This window comes from Ictalurus punctatus, chromosome 23, assembly GCF_001660625.3.
Source record: "Ictalurus punctatus breed USDA103 chromosome 23, Coco_2.0, whole genome shotgun sequence".
In the NCBI taxonomy this organism is placed as follows: domain Eukaryota; kingdom Metazoa; phylum Chordata; class Actinopteri; order Siluriformes; family Ictaluridae; genus Ictalurus; species Ictalurus punctatus.
The window spans coordinates 3,642,505-3,662,529 of record NC_030438.2 but is presented as its reverse complement, the minus strand read 5'-3'; the positions used below and the strand labels follow the sequence as shown (position 1 = coordinate 3,662,529).

Here is a 20,025-nt window from a genome sequence, read left to right as displayed (position 1 = left end):
CCCCTGCTTTGGTCAAATCCAGGTCTTGCTTTTATGAATAGACATGAGGAGTTATGTTAAAGCACATAATCTGGTCACACGCACGCACACACACACACACACACACACACACACACACACACACACACACACACACACACACACACACACACAAGCACAGATGCATATACACATTTAATCTGCTTTAGCCAGCAAACTACTTCAGGATCATAGCTTAAAGTCAGTAATATAAATTCAATCACATTATACAGTGCTGTGAAAAAGTATTTATCCCATTCTGATTTCTTCTTTTTTTGTGTGTACATATCTCATACTAGATTGTTTCAGAAATTAAAATAAAATCTAAGTTCAAACAAAGGCAGCCCGAGTAAACACACTGTGCCAAAGTCGAAAGAAATTCCATTAATGATAAGGAAGAAGGTGATGGAAATACAGCAGTCTGGGAAGGGTTACAGAGAAATTTCAAAGGCTCTGGGACTCCAAAGGACCACAGTGAGAGCCGTCATCTCCAAATGGAAAAACACTCAGCACAGTAGTGAACCTTCCCAGAAGTGGTCGATCTTCCAAAATTCCTCCAAGAGCTCAGCAACGACTCATCCAGCAAGTCACAAAAGAGCCAAGGACAACATCAAAGGACCTACAGGTCTCTCTTACATCAATACAGTTCACTGTTCATGACTCCACTATCAGAAAGACACTGGGCAAAAATGGCATCCATGGAAGAGAGGCGAGGTGAAAACCACCGCTAACCCAGAAGAACATTAAGACTCGTCTGAATTTTTCCAAAACACACCTTGATGATCCTCAAACCTTTTGGGAGAATGTTCTGTGTACTGATGAGTCGAAAGTGGAACTGTTTGGAAGACAGGAGTCCCGTTACATCTGACATAAACCAAATACAGAATTCCACAAAAAGAACATCATAACTACGGTCAAGCATGGTGGTGGAAGTGTGATGGTGTGGGGATGCTTTAATCCTTCAGGACCTGGGCAACTTGCAGTAATTGATGGAAACATGAATTCTGCTCTCTACCAGGCTGCCTTCTTCCACTGCTCCATGGTCCAGTTCTGATGCTCAGCTATGGGCACTCCGCGGCTACGCAGCCCCATACTCGGCATGCTGTGACGCACCGTGTTCTGACATCTTTCTATCATAGCCAGCATTAACTTTTTCAGCAGTTTGTGCTACGGTAGCTCTTCTATGGGGTCGGACCGGACGGGCTAGCCTTCACTCCCCACGCACATCAATGAACCTTGTGTGCCCATGACCCTGTCGCCGGTTCACCGGTTGTCCTTCCTTGGACCACTTTCGGTAGGTACTAACCACCGCATACCAGGAACACCGCACAAGACCTGCCCTTTTGGACATGCCCTGACCCAGACGTCCAGCCATCACAATTTGGCCCTCGTCAGAGTCGCTCAGATCCTTCCGCTTGCCCATTTTTCCTGCTTCCAACATCTACATCAACTTCGAGAACTGACTGTTCACTTGCTGCCTGATATATCCCACCCCTTGCCAGGTGCCACTGTAATGAGATAATCAATATCATTCACGTCACCTGTCAGGGGTTTTAATGTTATGGCGGGTCAGTATACGGTTACCGGCCATTTTATTACGAATACATGAACGGCTGCTCATTCATGCAATCATCCAATCAGCCGATCATGTGGCAGCAGAATAATGCATAAAATCATGCAGGTCAAGTGCTTCAGTTAATGTTCACATCAAACGTAAGATTTGGGGAAAATGGGATCTCAGTGACTTTGACCATGGTTTGAGTATTTCAGAAATTGTTGATCTCCTGAGATTTTCACACACACACACACACACACCAGTCTCTAGGGTTTGCCAAGAATGGTGTGTAAAAAAAAATAAAAAATAAAAAAATAAAAACCTCCAGTGAGTGGGATTTATGCAGGTGGAAATGCCGTGATGAAAAAGGCCACAGGAAATTAGCCAGACTAATTGGAGCTGACAGGAAGTCTACAGTAACTCAAATAAACACTCTTTACAGTCATGGTGAGCAGAAAAACATCTCAGAAATCACAACATGCCAAACCTTGGGGTGGATGTCCTTCAACAGCAGAAGACCACATTGAGTGAATGCTCAGTTTCAGTCAGCCTATGCCCCAAACAATCTGAAAATCATCAGTCAATTGTACTTTTCTGATGAGCATGACAAATGTCAGACATTTTGTGAACTAAGTGGAGCTCTGTTCTCAGTAATTAAGAATTCCCTCACATATATTAAAATGCATGAGAGGCCAGCGGTCTGGAGTGTCGTTCTGAAATAGATCATTCAGTGAGGAAATTTTCACACACATGGCCGTCTGTTGGATTTTCACACCACACAAAAAGCCATTTCTTAAAAGAGTGAAGCTGACATGTGTCCCAAATCCATACCCTACCCACTATTTAGTGAGAAGACCATTTTGAGAAAATCAGGCATGTTTACAGTCATATTGGAGGATAAGCGGACGTAGCGCTTGCGAAACAGCCTATGACTGATTTTATTCTTCCGTCAAAGTAATTCATGGGTTTTTCAGCTACAGTTTACGTGCTAGTTCTATACCACTTCGGCTACTTCCACTACGTCCACACTGCCGTTTTTAAACGTTTTTAAAAAATTGCTCGTCCACACCGAAACGTCTGAAAACGCTTACACCACTATACTGTGCGTAGGTAAAATCGTAAGGATATTTGGCCTGTGACGTTTCCTTGAGGAGTTTATTTAAAAATGCAATCTGAAGCTTGTACAAAGTGGCATCGATCTCTAACAGCGCTATCAAACTGGATGGCAGCACAACAACCGCACTCCACCATCGTCCACCATCTTGTTTGTTTTGAGATGACTGCGTCACACGACTAAAACACTTTTAAGTTCCACTTTTTGAATTAAATTACCGGGGAAAAAAAAAACGAACTTTTCTCACGATATTCTACTTTTTTTGAGATGTACCTGTCTACCACAAAACAACCATTAGCATGCACGCGAGTCACCTTAACAGGGGTGTAAGTAACTCTTTAATAAAATACTCTTTAATAAGGCTGTGGAAAAAAAAGGTGTGAATTAAAAACTCAGCTGATCGTTAGAAAGTATTTTGAATATCTGTAATTTCACTGTCATTTTTGTTACTTCAGGGTTATTTTCTCACTCAAGCAAGCATTTTGGTCGGCTTTGTTTATCGTTTGGGGTGGAGTCGTTTTTTTGTACAGTAGGTTTTAAAACTGAGGCTGTTATGACTAGATTTACATTATTAATAGCCATTACGTGATCCGAATGAACCCTAGTTAGCCTATAAAATGCTGCTGCAATCTAACGACAATTATATTGATTTTATATCCTATAAATATATATTAAAAAATTTTTTAAAAAGAGCTCAAGACTTGATTCACTTTAATGATTTAATAATAGAAACTCATAATGCTAAATTAACATAATCCAAATAGTCAACAGGTTTATTTCTCTCTTTCTCTCTCTCTCTCTCTCTCTTTTCCACCCACAGATTCTGGAAAAAAACGGAGTGTGTAACAAGGATCACCATGGCAACACTGTAGCGTCCATGCACGGACATTGTCTCTCTCTTTCACACATACAAACACACACTCCTTCCGATGTCCTGAACTGAATTCAACACCCGGTATTCACAGATTAAACCCGGTGAAGGAAAGGTCACATTGCCTGGCAACACGTGCATGTGTGTGTGTGTGTGTGTGTGTGTGTGTAATTGCCCAATCAAGCCTCGCCCACTTCCATTTTACTCCCCCCTCAATAGAATAGCACAGGATGGCACTTGGTTTTCCAGCTGATTGATCCAAATCACAAAATAAACAAACCCATATGGTCAGACCCACCCCACACACCCCCAACACACACACACACACACACACACACACACATTAGCACTGTGGTTGAAACAAAACGTTTCTGAGAACTGCACTTCCTCAGGGGTAGCTGTGTCAAATTTAAAAGCACATACAGGACTAGCAAACAATACAAATCCAGGTCCTTATACCGTAGGTCACTCTGATTTGCTGTCAAATAAGACCTCCAAAAAAAAAAAAGTGCTGGCGCAGGTGTCACAGGTTCGCTGCGCTATTCATAGAGCCCTAAGAATTTTTAAGGGGTTTGCTGCTGAGAAATATTTTTGTACAGTAATGCACGCTCAGCACAGTATCACTGTCCAAGACCACCACAGTCCGTAAACTAACACACACACACACACGCGCACGCGCACACTCAACTTTTTAGGTTAGAGTAATAAAAAGCAACATTTTATCCCTTTTACGTTTCTGTTTACTTACAAAGCTGAACTTTAAATATGACTCCTATTAATAACCAGCTATAACATTGCTCTCAGCCCCAGTCTGTTTAAGACGGCCATACGTTCGTGTCTTTCGCGTTCAGTTAGGTGAGTTAGCAATAATGTAAATTTGAGCATTTTTAGAATTTTAGCATTAGCCCGATTGTATTTCGCAGATTCATTAGAGCGTTGTCAGCCAGGTGTGCTACTTCAGCAGTTGCAGAAAGGTTACAGAAAGGAACACTCCTTAAGCCGGGCACTTAAACGACGGTCGAATAATTGTGTTGATGAGAAGACTTGTGGTATTAATGATTTCAGAAGATTAATGCGTTCATCAGAGTATAATTTTAGTTGGGCAGAATTTGTTTCTTAGTAATTTCCCAATACGTGTGATGAAAATGCTGATGTTCCCAGTGGTTCCGTCTCACTCCTACCGCCACTGTGCCTTTACATCATCCGTATAATATACAATAACTGGACAAATTCACAAGGCACCAAAGCAGAAATTATGAAAAAAGAAATATAAAAAATATTTTTAAAAAATAAAATAAATAAATAAATATATATATATATAAAAATGCAATCCAAGGTAATATTTTGGAGTAGAGAGTGAAATGTATACAAAGTATACCGAATGACACATATAACAGTACATCCATTAGTGACCTGCTTTACCTGTACAGATTATGGCATCAGAATCACAAACATGTTTCCGGGTTCAGTGTGTCACGTGAAATCTGATATAAGATTATTTTAAGAGGGTGATAATCAGAGAGAGCGTCGTTTCTACATTGTTCTGATAAACGTCTGAAGGCTAGCTTGCGGAGATCGTCTTACCAAGTCCGCTTTAACGATATTCTAGCAGCTTCCCTGACTGAATAACCGAACCCTCACACCGCCGCTGCACTGTTATACGGCATTCGATGTTGTCCTCTTTCAGAGGCACTGAAAACCATCATATTGACGCGGATGATTATTAGAACAATGATTTTTCATTTTGTTTCACACCGACAGTACACCGTGTATTCTATACGGCATCGCTAACACGCATTTCTAGCAGGCAGAGAGGGAAAAAAAATGGGAAAGAGACAATAGTTTTGGTGTGAGCACTACTTCATAATTAGCAGCTCCGAACAGTTTACCATGGTCCTGCCTTTTTGTTTTGGTTCGCAAGACCAAGACTTATGAATTCGCAGGTCCTAGGTAAAGACAATACAATGCAAAAGTAAGCACTACCAGAAGCAAATGCAAGTCCTGCGCCCTTTGCAGTCCGTCGAACTGGTGTTTCTGGCAGGCAAATTTGATTTCCGTTTAATGAGACGTCGACATATGAATCTGGAATGATTTGCGCTGGTGGTTTTTTTTTTTTTTTTTGCGGGCCTTACTTGCTCGTTTTTGGATTGCCTGAATGTCGGAGCATAACAAATATTTCAAAAACATATATACATGGCAGGGCTGGAGGACATGTCACAAATATATCCAGATACTTAATGGCATTTCTATAATATACAATATGTATCATGAAATGTGTATATATAGGTTTGTTAACCAACTGTCAGCAAAGCATTAGAGCTGCGTTAAAAAATTCTAATAATATTAATAATAATAATAATAATAATAATAATAATAATGAAAACATTTACTATCACAATGCCTGGAATATCTCGGGAGAAAATTTCATCGTGCCAAAATTGATCATGAAATCAATATTATATCATCGTTTTCCCCAGCCCTAATACATCGGTCAAAGAAGAAATGTGTAATCACCCGTAAGCTATCATTATTAAACCCCAAAAAACGTCCCTACATCGGAAAAATGAAAGGAACGGCTTTACCTCTGAACGTTACAAAGTTCCGACACTGGAGACTCCTTCCAAAAATGCAAAATGAACATCTAATGGAAACCCGAGATGTATTAAAGCAAAGACATTAGTATAAACCTGTGATCTGCCTTGCAGCAGCCAGAACTTTCAGAGCTACTGCTATAGAAAATTAATCGACACCTTCTCACAAATTAAATGTTCCATAGCATTGTGATATATACGTGCATATATGGAATGCTATGGAATGCTCTGTAGTTACTAATTCCCCAAATATATGAAACTGCATTCATAATGGGGTTCAGTTGGACTAGACACAACCAGGCCTGATTACTGCAAACCCTGTTCAATCACATCAACACTTAAATAGAACTTTTTCAACAGCATGAAGTTGGTTAAAAGGTTTTTACGGAGTAACACACCACGCCAAATTTGAAAGAAATTCCAGAAATGATGAGGAAGAAGGTGATTGAAATACATCAGTCTGGGAAGGGTTACAGAGCTATTTCAAAGGCCCTGGGACTCCACAGGACCACAGTGAGAGTCGTTATCTCCGAATTGAAAATAACTCGGCACAGTAGTGAACCTCCAAGAGTATAAAAACTACACCATCCAGCAAGTCACAAAAGAGCCAAGGACAACATCAAAAGACCTACAGGCCTCTCTAACCACCGCTAACCCAGAAGAACCTTAAGGCTCATCTGAATTTTTTCCAAAACACACCTTGATGATCCTCAAACCTTTTGGGAGAATGTTCTCTGGACTAATGAGTCGAAAGTGGAACTGTTTGGAAGACAGTGATCCTGATATATCTGACATAAACCAAACACTGAATTCCACAAAAAGATAAGTGGTGGTGGGAGTGTGATGGTGTGGGGATGCTTTGCTGCTTCAGGGTCTGGGTAAATTGCAATAATTGAGGGAAACATGAATTCTGCTCTCTACCAGAAAATCCTAAAGGAGAATGTCCGATCTTCAGTCCGTAAGTTGAAACTCAAGCGCAACCGGATTATGCAGCAAGACAACGATCCAGAGCAGAGGAGTAAGTCCTAGTCCTAGAAGTAAGTGAAAGACTGATCTCCAGTTATCGGAATCGTTCGGTTGCAGTTATTACTGTTAAAGGTGGCACAACCAGGTTTTAAATCGAAGGGAGTTTTCAGTTGGGTGAAAAGTTGTTGAATAACCTTTTCTGCTTCAATTAATAAATAAATAAATAAATAAATAAAAACGGCATTGTGTGTTTACTCGGGTTGCTTTTCTTTTATGTTGCATTTCGTTTTTGAAGATCTAAAACTATTTTGTATGAGATATACACAAAAACAGAAGAAATCAGGATTGGGCAAATGTCATAATTGTATAAAGTACAGTATAAAAAAGTAATATACTTAGATTTACACACACACACACACACACACACACACACTGGCTCAATCAATACTGATGATGTGGTGTTTCACTGTGTACTGGCTTGTGTATTTCTGTCCAGTGGTGATAAGCTGCCTTGCCTTATTTAGTCAGCCGGGGAGTGAGGAGTGTGCTGACACACCACTGCATTTTAAATGCACACACACACACACACACACACACACACACCACAGTAGTGAAGGTGGGGAGCTCCATGCTTATTAGACTCTCTGAGTCCTCTATAAACTTTATTTTTCTTAGAGTTACGTTTCCTTCCAAACATTTCGTCGTTTTGAAGCTCGACTCGGAGGAGAAACCAACGAACGGCGTTCTGTTATGTTTCAATCAACTACCGTTCTGTGAAATATCCTGAACAGAAGCGACGAGATGATGTCATGAAAACAATGTCAGCCAAACACGCAGTCATGGCCGGTCTGAGACACACACTCATTACATCACCATTTATTCCAAACACACAGCGATGGGCTGCATCTTACACCGCTTACTTTCACACTACACAATGTTGTATTACAGAGCAAAGAACCTAGAAAACAGTCAAAATAAATAAATAAAATGATCAAATAGGGCCAGTGGAAACTAGGTACAGCTGGAAGTAAGGGAATAGAAGAAACTAAGTAACACCAGAGACCAGAGGCGTCTGAAACGAGAGAACGTTAACGACGGTTCTTATCAGAAGAGGACGTATGAAAGCGTATGCGGGAACTGAAGAGCTCTCGGGACTGAACCGAGCTTTATTGACATCAAACACTATATCGTCTTCTCTCTTAGTCTTACACTTCCCACATATTACCATGTATTATATTACCAGGAAGTGAGAGCACTTAAAAGAGAGAACACATTAAAAACGGTCCACTTTCCAACACAAATAATGAACAAAAACGGAACAAATGGTTATTACTAATAATATCTTCCGTTAATTGCTAGTCAATACGTGTATATATACGCAACAGATTTTACAGGTAAGATGAATGAATGAATGCGGAGTTAAGCGAATGTTAAACTTCATATTGTGTTAAAGTGGACTGGAGTTGTCTGCGTATCTACGCTGAAGCTGTGTGTGTAACAGAGTGATAGTGTTACATGGAAAACAGATCTGCACGTCCTTCGTGGCCTCACACACATGCTAATCTTTCATCCGACTAATTTCAACAGAAGTCGACTATATGTATAATTAGGACAACTATAATAACAATCAGTATATGTATAATAAGGATAACTATAATAACAATCAGTATATGTATAATAAGGATAATTATCCGTTTATGACTGTAAATTCATTGGTTTCATTAAAATGCTGTTTTTTTCTCTTCTAGATTTGTACTCCTACATTATCATGTGAACTAAACTCATTTAAACATTGATCGTGTTTTAATTGCGAGGCTTTCGCATAAACTTTCCCGGCTCTCGGGGGCTGGAATCTGTGACCTTGTATTTCTCTATACACTATATAACCAGGTTGTCCGTTCTAAAATGATCGCTGAACTGATCTGATCTGATCTTGTCACTGAAGTCACTACAGTGGTTGCAATACGACCAGTCATCTTTTATCCCTATAGAATATTCCTCAAATTATTCCGAGCTCATTTCAAGCGAAAGGCAGGATGTGGATTTTCAGCTTGTGAAACAGCTCATGGAAAACTACACCGTATAAACAACCGCACACGTTTTTTAAAATCCGTTTATGTGGACTGTCCATCGTCCAAGTCCCTGTCAATGAGCTGTTGCTATAGAGACGATAATGTATTAGAGCAAATACATTCATTTATGTTGCGATTAGAGATGCACCAGTGTACCAGTGTAAAGGCTATTTTTCACGCTATCGGCCAACGTTTAAAAACATCCGGCGATCAGGGCCGATCATATCCCGTCGATCGAAAGAGGGCGGGAAAACACGTCGATTTGGTGCTGCGTGTAAAGATGATGTCTGGTGTGTGGAATGACGATAAAACTGCAGCGTGTGATCTCTGTAACCGCCGCACTGATAACACTTGACACCGGAAGTGAGCAGCAGCGAAGCGGGAGTTTCGGCGTCGAGTGAAATTTATTTTCATTGCCGCGCTGCTCGAGCTGAATTAAAGGGCCAGTACACCGTTGAAAGATTTAAATGAAGACGAGTCGACAAAAAAGTATACCTTACACAGAGAAATATATTTGTAGAGTAGTGTATTTCATATCCAGTCAATCGTAATATATAAAAAAGTTTATATTATATAAATACCAGCTTGATGTTCAGTGATGAATGTCAGAAAGCTTGTCCTAGGAACTAATGTTTGATTATCGTTTCGATCATCGTTAGCGACGCGCATTATTAGCGACGCACAGATGACTGCCGATTCTTAAATGCTGCCGGCTATGTTCTGTGTAATGCGTTCATGCAATGTGTGTAAGTACGTATATACGTTTATATCTCGTCAATATGTGTCGGGTAGGTGATTTGGTAATTTCCAATGTTTATATTGTTCAGTTTTATATAATAATAATAATAATAATAATAATAATAATCCATCCATTTTCCATACCACTTAGCCTACACAGGGTGGCACATTCACATACTACGGACAATTCGGAAAGGCCGATCAACCAACATCACATGTTTTTGGACTGAGTGTGGAAACCCCAGAAGCACGGGGAGAACGTGCAACCTCCACGCACACAGGGCACAGAGCACAAGGCACAGGGGGGAGGCCTGATTCAAGCCCCCGAACCTGGAGGTGTCGAAGCAAGCCATTGTGTCTCCCCCCGCCTGTACCACCGACCAGTTTATTTTCCCAAGTTACAAAACAATGCTTCACTTTCTCTTTTTCATATGTTAATATGTCAAAAGAAATGGTTTGTTGAATTGGACACAACAACAACAACAACAACAAAAAAGGGCCATTGTGCCTCACTATTTATTTGAAAAAACATACCCTCAATAATTAGTAGGGTTTTTTGGTTGTTTGAAGATTTGACTCTAAAATCAGCTAGTTATTCTGAACGTCCATCCGTAGTCAGGGCGAACCAGTCAAGCTGTTTTTCTCCCATCCTCATGAGCAAACACGCTCGGTGATCAGCCGGATACATACGTAAAACATAATGCAGATTTGTGCTGAGAAAATGTCGAATGGTTTCTTCATCCCTGAGCTGAACTTTATCCAGGACCTGTGCTGCACTGCATGTCTGAAATGATGCACTGAGCAAAATCACGTGAGATTGTGAATGTTGTGCAGATATAATTTCATATTATATATCATATTATTCTTCAACAGAAAGCAGGAAGCAGGTGTGAAGTCTCAAATTAGCATTTATAATGTCACATAATACTTTTTATTATAGCTATTTAAAGAGGCTGAAGTATTCAACCGACGCTGTACATCTCATTTATTTATTATTACGCTTTTATTTCATTTATTTCCCCATAACAGTGCGTACGGACAGATACTTCACAAATAAGCTTTTGTTGTATTATATTAGCTTAAAAGCGTATATTGAATAATGTTCACAATTAATGGTGAGGTATTCATATACATGACAAAAGTTCTGCTGTAAATGCACACATTTAAGATGTAGTACAATGGATTTACTCTAATTTCATCATCCTTCTAATGACCCCAGTGTGTGTGTGTGTGTGTGTGTGTGTGTGTGTGTGTGTGGTAGGGAGTGTAACCACACTCCCAAGAGGACCAAAAGCCAAGCTGTGTGTGGTTAATCTATCTCAGGTCACACACACACACACACACACACACACACATACATAGCTGGTACGGTGGGTTTGCACATACTGTTCTATAGTTACACATGTCATTCTTTCTTGCGACGCATAATTTATCATGTTGCATTTTGTACATGCTATAAGAAGCCGCAGTGTGTGTCTTTTGCAGTATGCGTGTGTGTGTGTATACATGCTAACCAGGATGGCTTAATCATATCGACTGGGTGATCTCACACACACACACACACGTTTATTGAAGTCAATAACTCAGAGCAGAGAAGTCGTCTTCAGCAGATTTCAGCTCCCTTTAGTCAACGTTCATTATTCTCCTCTGATAAACCACTAATCAATAAACTTTAAACTCCTGCCTCATTCCTTGTACGTTTATCACACTTCCTCATGATCTTATAAGGCAGCATGACTCAGCCGTTATTCCAATTCAAAACATTTGCTAATAGCAAAATGTCGAAAGTCTGTGTATGTGATCATTTCATTCAAGTCCAAACTGGTACGATTATGCCATGTTTAAAAAAAAAAAAAAAAGCAACAATAATCCGTCGGCTAATGCGTTTCCATTTTCTCACTGTCAGAGAGATAGCCCCGTCAATCGAACTTAAAATGCAACAACAACAACAAAAAAACATGGGCATCATTCTTAGGGACAGTTTAATACTTGGCAATGAAGACACGTCACTTGAAACCGTTTTCTTCTTGTCATGGGTTGTAGGAACGCTTGCCCTGCCCATAGAGTTGTAGCTTTCACAAACATAATAAAAAATATTACTCACGCTGACTTTGCAAAATAACTTGTATCGAGTTATTCGCAGGCGTTTACGGCGGGTGCTAGTTTGGCTTAACTACAGTGCACTTTGGAGTTGTACTTTGCAGTTTTGGCGTGAAAGGGAGAAAATGCAAATAAGATTGCACGAGTGTTTTATTTCTGACCACACTGGAGCGTGAGGAAAGGGAAACGCAATAGCAAAATGGATGGGCTGCTAATACTTTTTTTCAATACAGCAGAATATCACCAGACACCAGTTAAGACACTGACAATAAAATGTGAAATTGACATAGCACTTGCGTTTTGTTTAATGTTGGACTATATGTTTTTTTGCAGGTGAATTTGAATCGTGTCTCATAAGGGAACCGCAACTGCAAATACACGTTAGCATTAGCATTTTCTGATTAGCATCTGAATTTGAATAAAGTCTGGGATACGCTTACGTAGTTTTGCATGTTACATTCTTAGTTACGGACCAAAAACAGGAAAGTATAGTTTGTATAGTATGAAAGTTAAAAGAGTAGTTACTGTAGCATAAATAAAATAAAATATTCTAACATGCTATATAACGTATAGAAAAGTTTGTATAATATAATATGATCTATAGTTTAATTAGTAGTATAACGTATAGCATATTCAAATAACAACAACAACAATAATAATAATAATAATGATAACAATAGACTATGGTAGTTAGTACAGTATAGAGTTTAGCATATAATACTCAAAGTATATTCAATTCGATACATTACTCAATAGGGTATATCATACTAAAAGTATAGCGCAGTAGTTTTTATTTTGTTTAAAATATACTACATTTATAGTGTAGCACAGTAAATATACATACACTATAGTATTATACGTAGTACTACATAGTACACTAAGTGTAAGTAATCAATTCCAACACTGCGTAAAGATAAATGATAGTAACGGTAGATATACTGTATCGATTAGGCTAACATATAACGGAATAGAATGGCATAATTTCTCAGCAGTTTATATCATATAGAGCAGGGATTGGTACTAGAAGGATTGGACACAATAGTACTAAAAGTACAGTATGTAGTTAGAACAGTATAAAGTTCTGTATAGGATAGTAAGTTTAGTGTAGTATGCTAAAAGTATACAGTACAGTGATTCAAAGGAAGGTTGTTGGTATAATGCTAGTATAATGTCATACTGTAGACTATATATAGCACGATAGCATGGTATAAGGTACAAGGTAGTAAATGCATATTGCACTATAGTTACACTATATAATATAATTAGTATATATAGTATATACACACTATAGTATAGTGTAAACCAAAGCATATACATTTTTAGTATGATAGTATGCGCTGTATATTATCGGTATACAGTGCACTCGTGAAATGTTCCTCGAATATGAATCAAACCCTGGGATACTACTCTATAAAATGCTACATCAGCGCAGTTTTGCCTGAGCATAGTGCTCAAAAATGGGCTAATCGTGTCTTCTGATTTATAAACATCCTGCGCTGATTCGGTAATTCGCATGTAGCTGTGAGACTTTTCGGTTTTATCTTTAGAGATTTGACAGACTCTATTTACAGAGTGCAGTGCATAAGAAACTGATACATGGAAGGGATCGGGTAGCGGAAAAGCATACAAAAACAAGTCTGTACTGCACATTAGCGTGTGCTGTGTGTTTTAGCTTTAATATATAAGCACTGTTCTTCCTTGAAATCCCCCAAATCCATTTGAAATAATCACCTATACAATGCTTACTGAATGCTTTCATCTGAGTGGAATAGAGGTCTACATTCCTAAAAGATAGTACGATATTCACATAACTAAATATCATTAACTGTTCACATAAAAAAATTAAAATAAATAAAATAAAAAAATAGAAGATGCTGTAGTGCGGTCATATTCAAGCTTGGTATAGAATAGCCATTAATCTGGCAGCACATGCATAACCAGCTCTGCATAACCACAGCCTAATAAAACCCATATTGTCTATAAAATGAGTCAGAAATATCCTTTGGCTCTCGAATGCTAACCTCTTATTTTGTTTGCTCGTATTATGTCACTGCATGTGTGAGTTTTATTAAATGTATTCAGTCACTCTGCTTTGATCGAAAGGTCATTGTAGGCCTTGAATATAAAATGCTACTCTAATGCACCCACTGGCTTTGGAAGTGATACAAAAAACGTGCATACAATAAGGGAAACTCCCACAATTCTCTGTGGACAAATAATGAGAGACCAAAGATCATCAAAGCATTGGCTATACAACATGTGAAAGCAAAACTCTTTTGTTTTTTTGTTTTTATGTCTATTCGTTTGGCAGATGCTGTTATCCAAAGTCCAATCTGAATAGTGCAGTTAATATATAAATAAGAAAGTACTTAATTTTACACAACAACAACAACAACAACAACAACAACAACAACAATAATAATAATAATGGTGGCTTAGTGGTTAGCACGTTCACCTCACACCTCCAGGGTCGGGGGTTCGATTCCCACTGTGGCCCTGTGTGTGCGGAGTTTGCATGTTCTCACCCGTGCTGCGGGGGTTTTCTCCGGGTACTCCGGTTTCCTCCCCCAGTCCAAAGACATGCACGGTAGGCTGATTGGCGTGTCCAAAGTGTCCGTAGTGTATCAATGGGTGTGTGAATGTATATGTGATTGTGCCCTGCGATGGATTGGTGACCCTGTAGGATAAGCGGTAGAGAAAATGGATGGAATAATAATACTTTTGCTTTGCAGTGGTTCTTTGGCAGTCCTGCCATCTTTTATGACGTTATAGCCAAGTTTCAGCCACTGAATATCCTAAATATCCTCTATTACACAACAGCTACCAGTCTGGGAGGGCGAAGCCGGCCGTGCTGCCTCATCGGCTCAAAGCGCTACTCAGGCAGCCGTATGACAGCTGAACAAGTTCAGAGGAGGGCGCAAACTGCCCTGTTCTGTATGATCGTACATCAGCGGTGTCCAATCTATATCCGGACAGATCCAGTGTGGGTACGGGTTTTCATTCCAACCAAGCAGGACCGCACCTTAGTCTATTGAAAGCAAAGGTCAACTAATTGAACAGGTGGACTCAGGTATGGCACCTGCTCGATTGGAATGAAAACTTGCACCCACACTGGCCTTTTGTGGATAAGATTGGTCATACCCACCCTACGCTCAGACTAGCAAGAGAAAAAGCATGCACATGCACGTCATGGAGCTGTGATTCCGCAGACAAGTGACATTTGAATCAGTGCTACAATTTGTGTGGGCCAATGTTTCTTCGGTTCCCCATTCACAGCTTTGTAGATGATTATAGAGACTTTACAGAGAAAACTAAAGCTTGTAAAGAAGCAGCAGGTGGTCGTTTGTGGCTCTGGTGAGTGTATGTAGGTAGTACGGTTAGCCTGCGTGGCTAATCTGCCGATAAAATTAGTAACAATGCTAGCTTAGTGGCTGGCTTAGTGGTTAGCACGTCTGCCTCACACCTCCGGGATTGGGGAATTGAATGCCACCTCCGCCCTGTGTGCATGTTCTCCTCGTGCTTTGGGGGTTTCCTCTGGGTACTCCGGTTTCCTCACCCAGTCCAAAGACATGCGTTGTATTGACTGGCATTTCCAATTTGTACATAGTGTGTGAAAGTGTGTGCCCTGTGATGGGTTGGCACCCAGTCCAGGGTGTCCCTCGCCTTGTGCCCTGAGTTCCTAGGCATAGGCTCCAGGCTCCCCTGCGACCCTGTGTAGGATGGATAGTTAACAACAGTAGCAGTCGCTACACGCACATCAGAGACTAACTACAGTACAAGTGACACGGACGATTGTCGCTTGCTAGTGTGATATAATGTTTGTTATCAGGAAGGAGAAAGGTTAGTCTTCCCAAGCAGACAGCAGGACAATTAGATTCTCTCTGACTCCCGGTGACTGTGGTATCGCTGGGATTTGATCTCCCAAAGAACTCTGTGACTTGGTAGATGCTAGGTTTGAACTCACAACCTTTCAGTTCCTAAGACAGATTCCCAAGTGCAAAGCCATTCAGCACGCTCCTCTATCATCTCTTCTTATATTAGTAAAGGATGAGTCTTACGCAAGTAATTTAATACTGTGAACAAAAAATCTTCCTCATTTCTGCAGCCGACTGAATAAAACCAGATATTTACGGTACCCTCAGGAGGCCACCTACCTTGACACAGCGATTTCCACTTTGGTTCTGGCGACGTTGGCTGCTCTCCTTGCCCCCTCCACTGCTCTGTCCACTTTCTCTTTGGTTTTGGGATTTTTGAGTGGAATGAGTTGCTTCTTTATCCCTCGGACCAGCGTGTTATGTTTGTACTTCCCTTCTTCCCGGGTTCCGTCCTGAAAAATGGTGCAGCCGTATCCGTGCCGCTTGTTGTTCATCCACTCCCCTTCGTATTTGGTGCCATCGGAGCGTTCGCTCACTCCAAAGCCGCTTCGCTTGTCGTTTTTCCACTCTCCTGCGTAGGACTCCGTGACCGTGGCGTCCATTTTGTCCTCTGTGTCTACAATGTCCTCGGTGTCCGTCTTGTCCTCGTCCTCGATGTCGCTCGAGCTGATTCGGCTCATGGGGGAACTGCGTGTCAAGCTGTGCTTGCTCGAAACGGAACTTTTCGATTCAGACTTGCGGAGCTGACGGAGGCTCCCGAACAACGACCCGCGCCGGACCAAAGGGTGTTTTTTCTTCTTACCGTAGACATTTAAGACGAAGCCGCCTCGTGTGTTGGCCGGCACGTTAGAGGCCTCATCCTGCAGCAGCACAGCACCGTTGCTCTGCATGCTTCGTAGAGACGATAGAGAAGTTCGCAAAGGGGAGCGAATGGTCATGGCCATGCCGTACGGGACACTCTGTCTCACGCCGTAACCATGACGCATCCCACCCATCCACTGACCCTGATATGTACCTACAAAACAAGATACATTTGATCATGGTTCTTGATGTTTATGACAATACTGTATTAAAATGTTTTTGTCTCTACGTGTCAGACTGGGCAGCATTTTATGTATAAATGAATCTTGTGAGCATCTCATTTTTGGATTCAGTCAGTCATTCACGCGTTATTCATGTATTCATTTTGGACTTTATATATCACTTTACAGTTTTACAAAATGACCATTTTGCATGTTTGACGTCTTGGAGTTGCAGTTTCACTTAGCTCCCTGGAAGCATTTACTTGTTCCCACCCCCTCAAATCTGTGCATTTTGGCAGCGTAACCAATGACTCATAGTTGAACTGCGTAAATGCTGGTAGTGCGTAAATCACCGTTCGGAATTGCAACGTGAAACTCAAAATGAAAATCAGGATCTGTAACTGTAATACGAAGGCTCCACTCGCAAGACTTATAATCACAACTGCAAATTCGTGAATCTGACTACATAATCGGATCAAATTACAATCTCATCTGAATTACAGTTACGTATGATTACTTTTGATCATAACCCTAACCATGTAATTTGCTACACATAGGGATAATTTACTCAAAGGCTAAACAAAAGTCTTTGTGACTGGAGCTTATATTGCTGCGTGTGATATTTGTGAACTCTCTTTTCACCTTTTGGGGGGGGCCGGGGTTTGTGTGTGTGTGTGTGTGGGGGGGGGGGGGGGGGGGGGGTTAAAACTTAACATACAGTCTAAATTAACTTATAATGCTAACCCACTCACTTATTTAATGCTGTAAATTAAAAAGTGCAACGTTAGCATAGCATAATGAAATTGCATGACGTTAAATTGACTAAAAAACAACCCAAAAAAAAAAAAAAAAAAAGCAAACAACATTTTTGGAAAAAAATACATTTTACTCATAATTTACTTAAGTGGTATTTAGATATTTACTCAGGAATAGAACTGACACTGGGACAATATCGGCAAATTCAGTGGACCAATACTGGGTGCCAACATTGGCCCAACATAATTTTGTCCATTGGGCTAACGTTGGGCCACCAGGGCTGACTTTCAGCCACCCCGACTGAAAAACAAACAAACAATAGAAACCCTCACAGAATTTGCAATGGTTTTAATGGTTATAATGGGAATTGTATTGGTTGTAATGGGAATTCTAATGTTCCCATGGGGGGTCTCTACAGATAATCTGTTGCCTTCTATTGGTGGCATGTTATGTCTAGTGGATACCATTATGGACCAGTAATGGTAATGGTTTTAACGGTTATCTGATGGTTTGTAATGGTATTTGTAGTGGAAACCATTAGAGTTTCTGTTTGTTTTTTTTCAGCAGGGACCTTTTAATCCATCTTGCCAACGTTGGTACACCTTGTAGGCTACAAAAAGCTCAATATAGGTGCTTATTATAGCACTTATTATACTTATTATTTTTAAAACTACACTTCAAGTGGGTGGACACATCAGTGCTCATCTCTACTCACCCCCATCCTCGTAGGTTTCCACCCCGTATCCGTCTTGCAGTCCGTTATTCCAGGTGCCATCATACCTGGCGGGTGACTCCCGGGTCTGGCGGACTCCGTAACGGCCCTTGAACCCGTGACTCCACTCACCTCGGTACTCCCAGCGTCCTTTGCGCTCCACGCCGAGCCCGTGCCGCTTGCCGTGCGCCCAGTAGCCCCGGTACGTGTTGCCGCTGGGCCATGTATAGACACCGACTATCTCAAAGCCGTAAGACCACGCGCCGCTGTACTCGCCCTGGCCGCGCGGCCCCGTGCACACGCCGTGCCCGTGCGCTTTCCCGCCCTCCCAGCCGCCGCAGTAAGTGCCGCCATCGTCGAAGTCGAACCGGCCGCCCGTCATTCAGAAATGAATAATAATCCTTTTTGTTGTTGTTTGTTGTTGTTGTTATTGGTGTTGTCTTATTTTTTTTCCTTTTCTTTTCCAGCGTGTTTTTAATTTCCAGGATGGACAATAAATAAACATAAGCAAATAAACATTAACAGGAGAGTGTGAAGATGGATGTGAGGCGGCTGGCAGGGTTGGAGGGCGAGTGTGCGTGTGTGTTTTGGGGAGTGTGTGTGTGTGTGTGTGGATGGCAGACGGAGCGCTAGTGATGAATTCGGGGTTGCCAGATTGATTTCGTTTCTACTCTTAAGGCACCTGCTGTCAACAGGTTTACTCATATGATTCAGTTTAGTTGCGCTTTTGCGATAGAAATCTATAAAGTTACACGATATGGATTAGTGGTTAGCACATTTTCCTTGCACCTGCAGGGACGGGGTTCGAATCCCGCAACTGCATAGTGATCGTTTGCCAAAAATGATTAGAGAATTAGAGTGGCTTAATGGTTAGCACGTTTGCCTCGCACCTCCGGGGTTAGGGAGGGGAATCACGCCTCTTGCCCTGAGCACGCGGGGCTTGCATGGTCTCTTCGTGTTTCGGGGGTTCCTCCGGGTACTCCAGTCCAAACGCATGCATTGTATGTATCTTGGCATTTCCATGGAGGCGTGTATGTGTGTGATTTTCCCCTGCGATGTGTTGGCACCCCTCCCAGCGTGCCATGAGTCCCCTGGGATAGGCTCCAGGTTCCCCTCGACTCTGTGTAGGATAAGCGATATGGAAAATTGATGGATGGATGGATAAATCCACCTGTCCACCTGTCAGAACACGATTCTAGTCGCACAAAACTAACCAAAAGTGACCAATCTGGCAACCCTAGTTTTGTCAACGAATCAGCTCTTTTTAAACGACTCTTTGAGCGTGAGTCAGGAGAACTGATTCACGAATCGAACCGTCTTTTCTGAAAATCTCTTGTCATGCCTGTATGCAAGATTATCAATTTGTTGGTATGTTTTATTAATGTGAATTGGTCATGTGAATGTAGGTGGATAGCTATTAAAAGAGATTTCATTCTGAGCCATACAGGTGCCGTTTAGGAAAAAGCAGTAGGTACAGCATGACCTGTACTGAAATGTCCAAAAATGACTTATTGATGCATTTTAGTCTGTTAGTCTATAGTTAGTAATATTAATAGTAATACTTTACATGAATACATATTTTAATAAACATACTGGTGTATATCATTCCACAGCAATCAGCTGAACTACCCAAAT

General features: G+C 41.0%; 1 protein-coding gene across 3 annotated transcripts in view; it reads right to left on the bottom strand.

Annotated features, from left to right (window-relative positions):
• jph1a (junctophilin 1a) overlaps nucleotides 1–19,012 on the bottom strand; it is a 41,071-nt gene extending 22,059 nt beyond the window's left edge. For 2 of the 3 annotated variants that reach the window (XM_017453764.3, XM_053674886.1), the window contains exons 1-2: nucleotides 18,394–19,012; nucleotides 16,180–16,915 (exon numbers count right to left, since the gene is read on the bottom strand). In XM_017453764.3, the coding sequence (XP_017309253.1) occupies nucleotides 16,180–16,915; nucleotides 18,394–18,772 (1,115 nt within the window). In that variant the 5' untranslated portion in view covers nucleotides 18,773–19,012. The remainder of the gene's footprint in view (nucleotides 1–16,179; nucleotides 16,916–18,393) is intronic. The other variant, XM_017453763.3, reaches the window with a different exon arrangement.
• Between the last annotated feature and the right edge of the window lie 1,013 nt (nucleotides 19,013–20,025).